This window comes from Vidua chalybeata, chromosome 17 (assembly GCF_026979565.1).
Source record: "Vidua chalybeata isolate OUT-0048 chromosome 17, bVidCha1 merged haplotype, whole genome shotgun sequence".
Taxonomy (NCBI): Eukaryota; Metazoa; Chordata; class Aves; order Passeriformes; family Viduidae; genus Vidua; species Vidua chalybeata.
Genome location: NC_071546.1, coordinates 219,757 through 231,322, shown reverse-complemented (window position 1 = coordinate 231,322; position 11,566 = coordinate 219,757). Strand labels below are relative to the sequence as shown.

The following is an 11,566-nucleotide window of genomic DNA, read 5'->3' as shown; positions in this document are numbered from 1 at the left end:
ATTTTGCCTCTGGAGCAGGCCCCATGTTCAGAACTGGGTTCCCAGTCAGAGAAGTGTGACAAGAATGGGGTGATGGGAGAGGGAAGTGCAACAGAAACAGTTGGACATTTGACAGCAGCATCCTGAAACTCCAGTCTTGCAACACACAGCTGGTGGATTATAAATTCATAATATGCATACTTTGGATTATTTTCATGAGCTACACATATATGGCCATACCTGCTGCTGGAACGGCTGGAGAAAGAACATGAATTTCACACTGAGGGCTCCTCTGACAACAGATTACAGGAAATAATCACAATCCAAATATTAGCCCCTAACAAGACAGACAAATTACATTGATATTTATATAGGACTAACAATAAAAGGCCTGTAGAAGGTTACCAGAGCTCTGCTTCATATATCAGAGATTATGATTAATTACAGATTCGAACCTTTGTAGCAAGAGATCAGAGCCTTTCGCCCTTAGGAGGGAAAAGATGAATGTAATTTCTTCTTCTGACACTCCTCCCTCCTTCCATTGTGGCACAGAAACACCACAATACTCATCTGTCTTCATTTCTCTTAAGTGCCTAGGGAAAAGGAACAAAGGCTTGAACTACAGAGTTGCAGCTTCCAGTTGTGCAGCTCCAGCTGATTTGGTGGATCAAACCATAAAACTCACAGGTTTGGGGATCATGCTGAGTCCCAGGAGCACACATCTCTCTGGCTGTGAGAAAAGCTGTGGATTCAGGGCTGAGACTGCTCTGTGCTCGTGGGTGTCAGGAACAGGACTGCCAATCAAGGGTATAAAAATGACAGGGCACAACAGAGAGAGGTCAGGCACTGATCCAGAAGGATGGAGAAGATAATTGGATCTTATCTGCATCTGCTTTGAGCAACCTCTGCCAGCCTGCCTGGACTGTGGGAGAGATGAGGTTTACCTCTGGTCACTGTGTCACTGTTTCACAGCCAGTTCTTGTGTTCCAGGATTTCCAACAGACCAAAAGAGAAGGAATAAGACAGGACAAGGGTGAGGCTATCCTAATTACAGCCAAGGCTGGTCAGAGAGGTCCCTAAATGGCCTTGGAACAGGGAGAGGTTTTGCCATTCATCTTCTGGGCTCCAGGTTTGTCCTAATCCAGGACCAAGGTGGGAGAAAGCTACAAGGAGAACAAACAGTGTGAAAAACACATCACTGATTATGGGGGACAAACACTGATAAAAGGGCAGGGGATGTGAGAAGGAAATATTTGCAAATGGCTTGAGAGGGCACTGGAGGAAGATGTGGTACCAAGTGAGAAGGCACCTCGAAGACTCTGGATTCCTTCTGAAGGACAGAAATGGAAAAACAAAACAAAAGGACGAGATCCTAACATGAATCCTCCCTTCCTTTCCTTGTGGCCTCAGCAAATCTCACTCTGCTGCCACCTGCCAGGGACCTTGAGATGTTCTATCAGACAGCCATCACATTATCAGGGCCCCTGAAGCCCGAAAGACACAACAGCCAGTGCTGGCATATCAGCATCCCATGGGCCATGGGACTTCTTATCCCATGTGTCACATCCTCTGCATATTCCAAAGAGCACATGGTGCCCAGGCACTGATGCTTTGGAGAAAGGAGTTCTGGCTGTGGAGCTGCTCTGGGGGCCGTGCTGGCCCAACCCCAGGGAGGTGCCTGTGCTGAGATTCTGCTGAATCTGCTCACACATGAGCAGGAAGCAGGGAACTGTGTCTCCTTTTCCCATCTAGACACTCTCTGACCCAGCAAATGCATTTCTAGTGCCGTTTTTCCCTTTCCTGATCTGTCTCACTCTAGTCTTGCTTTGTTGCCGACTGGTTTGGGGATTTTTCTAACCTGACTTTGCTTTTGGGAGAGGGTTTGTCGGGTGGTCTCATTACAGGAGAACCAATTCCCTCATGTATTCTTGTTTGCCACCACCTGCGGTCCCAGGGTGGGCAGGGCCAAAGTCCATCTCTCTGTGTGCACAAAACCCAGCCTGGAAGCACAGGGCTGTGATCATTCCCACTCTATACAGCCCTGAGCTAAACAGGCTGCATTTCATCCACCTCCAAGGCACAGCACTGGGATGTTCTCCCCAGAAAAGGTGCTGATGTAAACACCAGCTGAGGGCTCAGAGCTCAGAGGTTGCATGGATAGCACTTTTGCCATCAAGAATTTACTTTTCCCTGTTGGAACAGGGAAAGAAATTCCTTATACTGAGAGGCAGAGATGTTGAAATAAGCATCATCACCCACGAAAGAGCAGCTTTTATGGGCTGTGAAAACAGCACTGAAGGGTAGATATTTGCAGAAAGGCAGCTCCTCAGGGCTCTGGTCCTGAAGGGCATCCATCTGCAGGGAAGCCCTTAAAACCAGGCTGAGTTTTCCTCTTTGTCCTTGGACATTACTCCAGGCTTTCACACTGCCTTCACAAGGCACAGGATGGTTTAGCTGCACTGTCTAATGGGGTTGTTTCCAGTGGGTCTTACAGGCAGCTCCATAGGTGCCAGCACAGACAATTCCAGATGAATGCACCTATCAAAGGTTTTTAAATTTGTGCCAGGGAGTCATTTCCTGGGGAGAACAGGAGTGGAAAATAACAGAATCCAAGTATGGTGGGGAGAGGAGCTTTGGGACTAGGCATTACAACCTGCAGTTATCCCAAAGGAGACACAAATTATTTAAATAAAAGGGTTTTCTATATTTTAAGTTTTTGGTAGAATTAATCCTTAGGTCTGTGTATGCCCCACTCAGTGCAATGGTGTTGCTGCCCAGAGGAGAGGCTCAGAGACACTGTGACATTTTAGTAATAGACAGTTTTCCCACTTACCAGTTTCTGAGAAAGCTCTGGTGCTTCAGAGCTTGTTCTCCAACAGAACAGCCAAATGTGGAGAATTCTCAACTGTGAGCTACATCCCAACACTTCCAGGAGAGCTTTTATTTCAGTAGGCTCAGGGACAAGATAGAACATCTCTTGGACTGTTCCTGTCTGTGTTGAGCTATTCAGGACTTAGAAAAGGCTTTTTGAATTTTCTACACAGCGATGTGTAATGGCTAAATTTACCTACAAGTCAAAATATCTATATATTGTAGCAAAAAAAATACAGCAACTTGTAAATTAGTTGCTGTAACTGCACACAGAAAGCACTCCCTGAATTTGTGAAATCATCCAAGCCCTTTCCACCTTAACAGGTCACTCACTACCTGTTGCACTCATGAATCAAGCTTGTATTAAATGAAAAACACCTGAGACTTGAGAGATTCTCCCAGTTCTGTTATCTCAAACTCAGCAATTGCTTTGTTACAGATTCACTCAGGGCAACACCCTGGAAAGGGAAGGCAGTGGTGATGCCCTGGGCTGTCACAGGCAGGGATTTACCAGCATGGAAGCACGAGGTGAACACAAGCTGCTTATAAAGCAGCTGGGAAAAATCCTGGAGTAGGACTAAATGTGGCCTTTTTATTATTTTGATTATGTAGTATGAAATATAAAAATGTTATCTGCATGTGAACAGAAATGCTTATATGAAATCTAAATATTTAATGTAATACAATATAATAATTAGATATATAGAAGTTTATCTCAACTATACAGCTCATAGTGTACACTACGAATGCTTTGAATGTAAAGCCCAGCAGACTGTAAGAGTGCATTTATCCACATATTGAGAGGATTTTTGTCAACAGATTGGGAGAATTTTCCTAATTCAGAACATTAAAGGGAAGTCAGGACACACTCTTGGTGACTCCAGGCAGATGTTTGGGATTCTCCTGTTCAGCTGTGCGTGGAAGGGTCTCCACAGACAGAGCCCTTGGGGCAGCCCAGGCTCTCAGGAGGCTGTGACAGGGCACTGTGGGACTGATTCTGGGGCTGTCTCAGACTTTCCTTCTAGGCTGATTCTGTCTCTGAAGTAGAAGAACCAGTGCCTCAGAACGCTGGAAGAACAGAACCTAGAATTGAAAAATAGTATGTCTCAGTTATTTTCTGCTCTTCAGCAGGCAGAGCAGCACTGTTCTGAGCATAGAGGACAAATGCAGGAGCTCAACACCCAGGTAAGCTGTGCAGTGGCATCCTCTTCTCTAGGGACACACAACAGCACCTTTGGCTTGGAGGCCCCAACATCTTTCCCCTCCCAGCAGCATGCACAGCTGCCGTGTTCTGCCCGGGGCTGCTGCTGCACGCTGAGGCCAAGGCTGGATCTGCTGTCTGCTGCCAAAGTTTCCCCCCATTCTCTCTCCGGTCCCAACAGGAAATCTGGGAGGGGAGCAGCAGCAGACTCCTCTGGAGCTTCTCTGTCCCTCAGTTAGCAGTGTTGTCCCAGACAGAGTTGGTGCCTGTGCCGGGCACTGAGCAATGTGGGGACACAGAGGTGGCTATGGCAGGCTGGGCAGGGCATTTCCAGCGCAGCCATCTCAGCTGCTGTTCAGAGCTGCAGCCTCAAGGGTGCCCATTGCCTTCTTTTCCCTCTTTTCTCTACATGTGTCTCTCCATGTCTTTCTCTCCAATGTCACCATTGGAATCCTTGCTTCTGGTTTTGGCATGGTTTTTGCCTGAAATAATTTCTTCTTTGTTGCTCTCCCTACGGCCCACTCTGCAGCCTCAGGAGCAGCCCTGTCCCTGAGGCTCTGTGCATCCATCTTCCAGATGCAGGCCATGCTGCTGGCAGAGATAGAGAAGACAGCTCACCAGGCAACTCAAAAGAAGCAGCTGCTGGTGTCTGAGCTGCGTGTGAAGCTCCAGAGCTCTGAGGAAAGAGCAAAGGCCATTGCCACACAGTGTAAGGACACAGAGCTGGAGCTGAGGAAGACACAGGCTCAGAGGGACCATCTCAGAGCCCACAATCAGGAGCTGCTGAAACAGCTGGAGCAAAGCGAGCAAGGTACAGCTTCTCCTCTCCTACCCACTGCCCCATCCTGTCTCACCTGTGGGGATCTCGCTGATGGCTTGCAGAGGAAAAGTGCCCAGAGATGGCAGAGGGGAAAAACAACCAGCAGGAGATTTATCCATCCAAGTGCCAGTGAAAGTTTTTTCTTGAGAAAGATGCTGTGGCTGGCAGTGCCACCTGGCTGTGCCATGGCTGATCCTCTGCACAGCTGGAGCCTTTCAGGTGCCGTCTCTGTGCTAAGGAGCTGTAGCTGGATGCCTCAGCTCAATTCCCCCAAACTCCAGGCCCTGCCAGAGCCTCCAGGCTATTGGCCTCTCTGGAGCAGGGCTGCACAGGCATCCCCTCGCCTTTGTCTCTCTTGGGTTGTTCACTCTGCACAAGGCCAAGAGCAAACACACTTTCCTATCCCTCTGAACCTTGCCCCTTTCATTCCTGTTTTTTTTCTCTGCCTGGAAGTTGTCTTCATTTCTGTCAGCTTTGGAGCCCTTGTGGGCTCAGAGCCTGGCAAACTCAGACAGGCAAAGACAGTGCTGTTGTCTCTGCAGGATGCACATCAGTTTGCCTTTGCTTTGCTTTTCCCCTTCTCCTTCCTTTTCCCTGCTGCAGATTGGTGGGAGGCAGCAGTCAAGCACATTTCTTGAGAAACTGCCCTGGAGAAAGAGGCCTCTGAAAGACAGGAAGAAACTGTGACTCTTCACCAGGAGGTGACATCTCTGAAGAGGAAATTGGAGAGCCTGCAGAAGGAAAGGAAGGATGTGCTGGTGAGACTGGCAGATGCCACAAAGGGCCATTTCCTAGCTGTGTTTGCGCATTCTGTTAATAGTTCTAAGGAGCACCTTTTTCCAGTTAAACTTTTCCAATTGCATTCTTCTGAATAAGGAGGAGATGATGTTGTAGTCATGCCAAAGCCCGTTAATGCTGAGGCTGCTGATTTTCCTCCATGCTGGGCTTCCGTGCCCTAGAAGCTTTAGTTCTCAATATCCACACTGTCTCTATGGACATTGCATGGTTTGGGGAATTCCTTGTGTCCAAACCCACGTTCATATTTCTAAATATCTGGATCTGGAAGGAGGGGTGAGAAGACCAAGTTTGCTGTTAATAGAAAGGTGTTTGGCCTTGGCCATCTGAGAGCAGCCAGTGGGGAGAGAAGAGAGGAAAGCCAAGTGCTGATTCACACCAGGACGTGTTGCCTGCAAGGGGAGAACCCGTCGTGAGTGGCAGCAGAGAATGACAAACTGATCTGGCCATTGCTGCTCCAAGAGAGGGCAGTGGGGCTCTCGGGGATGGAGCCGTGGAAACTCTACACAGGAGAGCTGGAAAACCACTGCTGTCAGCCCAACCCCAGGGAAGGAAATGCTGGGGGTGTTTGCTCTTCCCTTCCTCCCTGGTGATGAGCACATCCTCGTGGCATTGCCTAAATCCTGCTTAGCATGGACTTGAAATCCTGGCTGCAGTTCTGGCAGCTCCTCCCCAAAGGAGCACTGGAGTGGAGCTGCAGGAGGTCGGGGAAGGGCAGAAAGGAAGCTGGGACAGGCTGAGTGAGCTGGGAAGGAGCAGCATCAAGAAGGGAGCCAGCAAAGGTCTGCAGCATCCCGAGGGGCAGCCTGTGCCTGCCTCTGCAGCAGGAGTCTGACCTGGGGGCTCTCTCGGACTGACCCCGGAGCTCTCCGGAGCTCGCCGCGGGGGCTCTGTGGGACTGAGCGCGTGAGGCGCAGCGCACTGGCGGCTCATGCCCAGAGCCGCGCGCTCGCCGGACCCCGCCCGCGCCCCCGCGCGCGCGCAGCGCTCAACCAGCACCCCCCGAGCACGCGCGCGCGCAGCGCTCAACCAGCACCCCCTCGAGCACGCGCGGCGGCGCGGTGACGTTGGCGCGCGCCCCTCCTCCCGCTATAAAAGTGGCGGCGGGTGGTGGGCGCCATTGTGGTGCGCCAGGCCCGGCCGTGCGGAGCGGGCCCGCAACGCCTCCGCCTCTCACGCCGCCAGCGCTCTCGCTCCTATTCTCTCTCTCTCTCTCTCTCTTTCTCTTTCTGTCTCTTTTCCTTCCCCTTCCTCTTCCTCCTCCTCTCCTTTCCTCTCCCTCCCCTTCTACCCCCGCCGCCGCGGACATGCCGCGCGTCTACATCGGCCGCCTGAGCTACCACGTCCGGGAAAAGGACATCCAGCGCTTCTTCAGCGGCTACGGCCGCCTGCTCGAGGTCGATCTCAAAAACGGGTGAGCGCCGCTCGTCCGTCCGCCCCTCCCGTGCGCCCCGGGCCGGTTGGGCCCGTCCATGTCGCGGCCGCTGCCGCGTGGCGCCGGCGCAAGATGGCGGCCGGGGGGAGAGCGGAGCGGAGGGGCCGAGACTTGGACCGGGGCCCGTGACATTGTGCTCCCGCCGCCGCCTGACCGGGCCTTTCTCCTGTGCCCAGCTACGGCTTCGTGGAGTTCGAGGACTCCCGCGACGCCGACGATGCCGTGTACGAGCTGAACGGGAAGGACCTGTGCGGGGAGCGGGTTATCGTGGAGCATGCCCGCGGCCCCCGCCGCGACAGGGACGGCTACAGTTACAGCAGCCGCAGTGAGTCCGGGCCCGTCACTCCCCGCGGGGCTCGGGGCGGCGGCGGGCAGGGCCGGAGGCGGGCAGGGCTCGGCTGGCACCGAGCCCCGGGGCTGGGTGGGGGAGGTCGTTAGCGGGGGGGTACCCGGGGCACCGCTGGGGCTGCGGCGGTTTCCTCGGCACCAGCGGCGCTCTCGGGTATCCCGGAGCAGTTGTGGCTGCCAAATCGTGGCCTTTTAGAAAGGGTTTGCTCTGCTAATTAACGGCTCCGGTATTCCTGGGAGCATTTAGATGTGACAGCGATGTTGCATCGGTAATGTTAGTGTATAAATTATCGTTGTGTAACTGGGGGAGAATCGCTCAGCTGTGAACTTTGTGATGGATTCAGTTGGATATATGGGAGGGGCGGGGGGAGGGTTTGGAGCAGGAATCTGTTGTGCTGAAGGGGGGGTATTGTAAATATTTCTGTGTTCAGCTCGGTCGTGTAGATTCTTGAGCTGAGCTGTGTAGAGCTTGAATAGCCTAGTACTGTAATTAAAAGTACTAAGGTTGATTTTTCGGTGGTGTTTGGAATCGTGGTGTTGGGGGGGGTGGGTTTCTGTCTTTTTAAAAAAATCAAATGTATGTTGTTTTAAAATTGTTGCATGTTCAATTCAAACTTTTTAACAAGTCCTTGATGTTTCAATTTAAAAGTGACCAGTGGGGCTGAGGCTGTGTCCACTGAGGCTAAGATGACTGCCTTTCCTGGCCATGGCTTTTCCATACATTGTGTGACCCTTGCCCTATGACCCTTTGGCTGACCTTACCGGAAGCCATGACGACAGCAGCCTTTTGCCATTAGACGCAGGGTGATGGTGAGGATTCCAAGGGTTAGACAAAACTGGTTAAACTGAACTAGGTGACTGTTACCTTGCGTGTTTTGTGGCCAAACCACCACCAAAAACCTCATACTGTGATGTAAGTACTTAGTGTAACTAGTAAACGTTTTTGTAAAATGTAGAAATGCATGTAATCAGTTAAGTTTTATATTTTACAATGTTCTGTAAAATAAAACTTAGCAAGGTGAATCTAATAAGGAGCAGTCACTCTCTAACAGATCTTAGGAGCACAGACTTGTAGGATGTTAGTCTGTTTGATTTGCCGTTAATATAGATCATGGCAAAATTGCAAAGTTTATTGGAGGCTTAGCGAAATAAAGTCCTACTCCAGTAAATATGACTGTTAAACTAACTTTTTCAGAACATTGAGCTTCCTTCACGCTAGAAGACAACCTAACTTTGTTTCTTTGTACAATCAAGGTGGGGGTGGTGGCGGATATAGCAGTCGGAGACAGTCGGGACGAGATAAATACGGACCGCCCGTTCGTACAGAGTTCAGGCTGATTGTTGAGAACCTGTCCAGTCGCTGTAGTTGGCAGGATCTAAAAGTAGGTATTGATGTTCTGTGTGCAGTCTGTTGTGACTATCAGGAAGCAATAGCTTCCTTTAGTAGCAGCGTTGATTTTGTTGCAGTAGAATAATTTAAAAGTGTTTGTGCGCATTGAGAGCTGCTTGCAGAGCCCCCCTGTTCTGTAGCTGCCCTGTGCTCCCGGCAGGATTTCATGAGGCAGGCTGGGGAGGTGACCTATGCAGATGCCCACAAAGAACGTACAAATGAAGGAGTGATCGAGTTCCGGTCGTACTCGGACATGAAGCGCGCCCTGGACAAGCTGGATGGCACAGAGATAAATGGCAGGAAGATCAGGCTGGTGGAGGACAAGCCACGCTCCAGCCACAGGCGATCCTACTCTGGCAGCAGGTCCAGGTAACTCAGGGGACACGGTGGTCACTGCAGCAAAAGTGGTTACAATCAGCATGGGGCTGGGTGCCCTACCTGCAGCAGTTACCTAAGCTGATGGCTTAGGAATAGGAGGAGGCCTCAGTGTAGAAGGAAATATTTTACATCATACAGCAAAGCCAGGTTTGAGCAGTTTTTCACATGTGAAACCTCAGATGTGATTCACTGACAGTATGTTGAGCCCACCCTGGTAGAACCACCCTGGCTCTTGAGAAGTTCTGTAGCAGCTTTTCTCTGTTAGATTATGCTGCTAGATAGCAGACTGTATTAGATGCAATCAGGAAGATTTTCCTGTGAGGATAGATTTCCCAGAGAAACTGTGGCTGCTGCTGGATTCCTGGAAGTGTCCAAGGCCAGGTTGCTTGGAGCAACCTGGTGTAGGAAATAGATTTGTAGAGAATTTTTAAAGTTTGATAGAAAGTTTATGTAGTATGTATGTAACCACGTGGGATAGTGGAAGGTGTCCCTACTCATGACGGGGTGGAACAAAATGATGTTTTAAGATCCCTTCCATCCTATGGAGGGCACAACGAGGCCAAGGGAAAGGGAATGACATTTTAAATGTCTGCAGGTCACGATCCAGGAGACGGTCTAGAAGCAGAAGTCGGAGGAGTCGGAGCAGCCGCAGCAGATCCCGTAGTGTCTCCAAAAGCCGTTCCCGGTAAGTGCCTCAGTGTTAACACTGCCAGTGCAGGAACTCCCTCACTGACAGATGTTTACAGCTGCTGGAAGTACACTGCAAGCCATGCAGTATAAACTCTCTCTCTCCCAATCTCTCCCTCTCTCTCTCTGTCTCTCTGTCTCTCTCTGTGAAAGATCTAAATCCAGGTCACGAAGCAAAGACCGCTCCCGTTCCCGATCCAAAAGCAGGAAATCCAGATCAAAGAGCAAATCCAAACCCAAGTCTGACAGGGGTTCACGCTCGCACAGCAGATCCAAGGAGAAGTCTGAGAAGTCCCGGTCCAGATCCAGGTCCAGATCTCGATCTCCCAAAGAAAATGGTAAAGGGGATACTAAGTCTAAGTCCAGGTCCAGGAGCAGGTCTCGCTCCAACTCGCCGCAGCAGCAGCCGTCTGCCAAGGCTCGCTCCGAGTCACCGTCCAAAAGAGCTGCGTCCAGGTCCCGCTCCAGGTCTCGCTCAAAGTCCCGCTCACGATCAAGATCCAGTTCAAGAGATTAGGACTACAACTCTCCTCTCACCTTGCACACTATTACGGAACATTTTCTTACCTGTCAGGCCATTAGTGTTATGTTAGTACTTCAGAAGTTGGTTTTTTCTCTCACAGGAGTGAATGGCCTAAGAACTAAGGCATAAGGTATAAAGGTTTAATTTGTATCCCAAATTTGACAATACCAGGTGGAATGGTGGTACAAAGCAGGAAGAGTCCCCATTTTGTAGAAATTGAGCTGAAAGTTTGATTTTATAGCATTTCTGCAGGAGTAACTTAACTACTCTTAAATGCAAAGGGTTTTTATATTAAAAATAAACTGAATATAGACAGGCTTAAATATGGGCTTTTTGAAAGTATCCTTTTTTCCTATTTTTTTCATGGCATTAGAACTATGGGTGTCATTAGCTTCATAGGATTCAGCTTGCTGCCAAAGGCAGGATTGCCTTGCTGGGCAGGTCACACAGTTTATCTTACTTTTGGAAGCAGTCCGCAAACTGTATAAACCAGTAACAGTACTAGGAAGATTTTAGACCAGCAATAAACTCAAGTTGGAGGACTTAATTTTGTACCTTGACTTGCCAAAAGAACATTCCCCTCAGACTGTATTAAGGTACTCTGGAACCTGTATCCTACAGTATTGCTGAAAACCCCTTTGTTCCACACTTGAAAGAATAAAAACTTTCTTGCTTGAATCTCAAGTGTCACTGTTGTCAGACACGAAGGTGTCTTTTGGCTGTGGTCCAAGTCACTAGTACGCTGTTTGGTTTGTCAGCCTCTGAATCCCCATTGGACATGAAACCCAGGTAAAGAAATATGTCTTCCCTCCCCTTTGACTCACTTATGTTAACATTTTGCTTCAGACTAGGAGAACTATAATCCTCTTGTGTGTAGGTCTGAACTTTATTGGAAATGTATTCTCTTGGAGCTAGAGTTCTAGTTTTAACAAAGGCTTTGCTAAACCACAGTTGCCAGTTCACGTAAATTGTGGAATAGGAGTCATCCCAAAAAATCCCCTTTATAGTTAAATTGATTTTTGTAACATGCAGTAGCAAACATTAGAACTGCCTTGTACTCTTTATACAAACGTGTAGTTTGACTTGTATAAAATTAAATTGGTGACTCAAACTCTTGTGTTCATTGCAGTGAAATGGGA

The 11,566-nt window shown here is 49.5% G+C and overlaps 1 protein-coding gene and 1 long non-coding RNA gene across 2 annotated transcripts; one reads left to right on the top strand and one right to left on the bottom strand.

Annotated features, from left to right (window-relative positions):
• Positions 1-3,538: 3,538 nt before the first annotated feature.
• On the bottom strand, positions 3,539-6,496 carry LOC128796917 (uncharacterized). The gene is made up of 2 exons (XR_008433928.1): positions 5,705-6,496; positions 3,539-5,602 (listed from the first exon to the last, which is right to left on the bottom strand). It is a non-coding gene; the product is annotated as an uncharacterized LOC128796917 (long non-coding RNA).
• A 277-nt stretch (positions 6,497-6,773) lies between these two features.
• On the top strand, positions 6,774-11,105 carry SRSF6 (serine and arginine rich splicing factor 6). Its single transcript, XM_053958690.1, has 6 exons — positions 6,774-7,080; positions 7,278-7,426; positions 8,704-8,831; positions 9,000-9,208; positions 9,813-9,902; positions 10,058-11,105. Exons 1-6 carry the CDS (start codon positions 6,974-6,976, stop codon positions 10,419-10,421), a joined length of 1,047 nt encoding a protein of 348 aa, XP_053814665.1. The 5' UTR covers positions 6,774-6,973; the 3' UTR covers positions 10,422-11,105.
• Positions 11,106-11,566: the final 461 nt, after the last annotated feature.

What these genes read in the sequence shown, in the direction of transcription:
- SRSF6 (XM_053958690.1), top strand. Translation starts at nt 6,974, where the DNA reads ATGCCGCGCGTCTACATCGGCCGCCTGAGCTACCACGTCCGGGAAAAG. An exon ending in CTACAGTTACAGCAGCCGCA is followed by an intron (nt 7,427 to 8,703) that starts GTGAGTCCGGGC and finishes TGTACAATCAAG; the next exon opens with GTGGGGGTGGTGGCGGATAT. An exon ending in TACTCTGGCAGCAGGTCCAG is followed by an intron (nt 9,209 to 9,812) that starts GTAACTCAGGGG and finishes AAATGTCTGCAG; the next exon opens with GTCACGATCCAGGAGACGGT.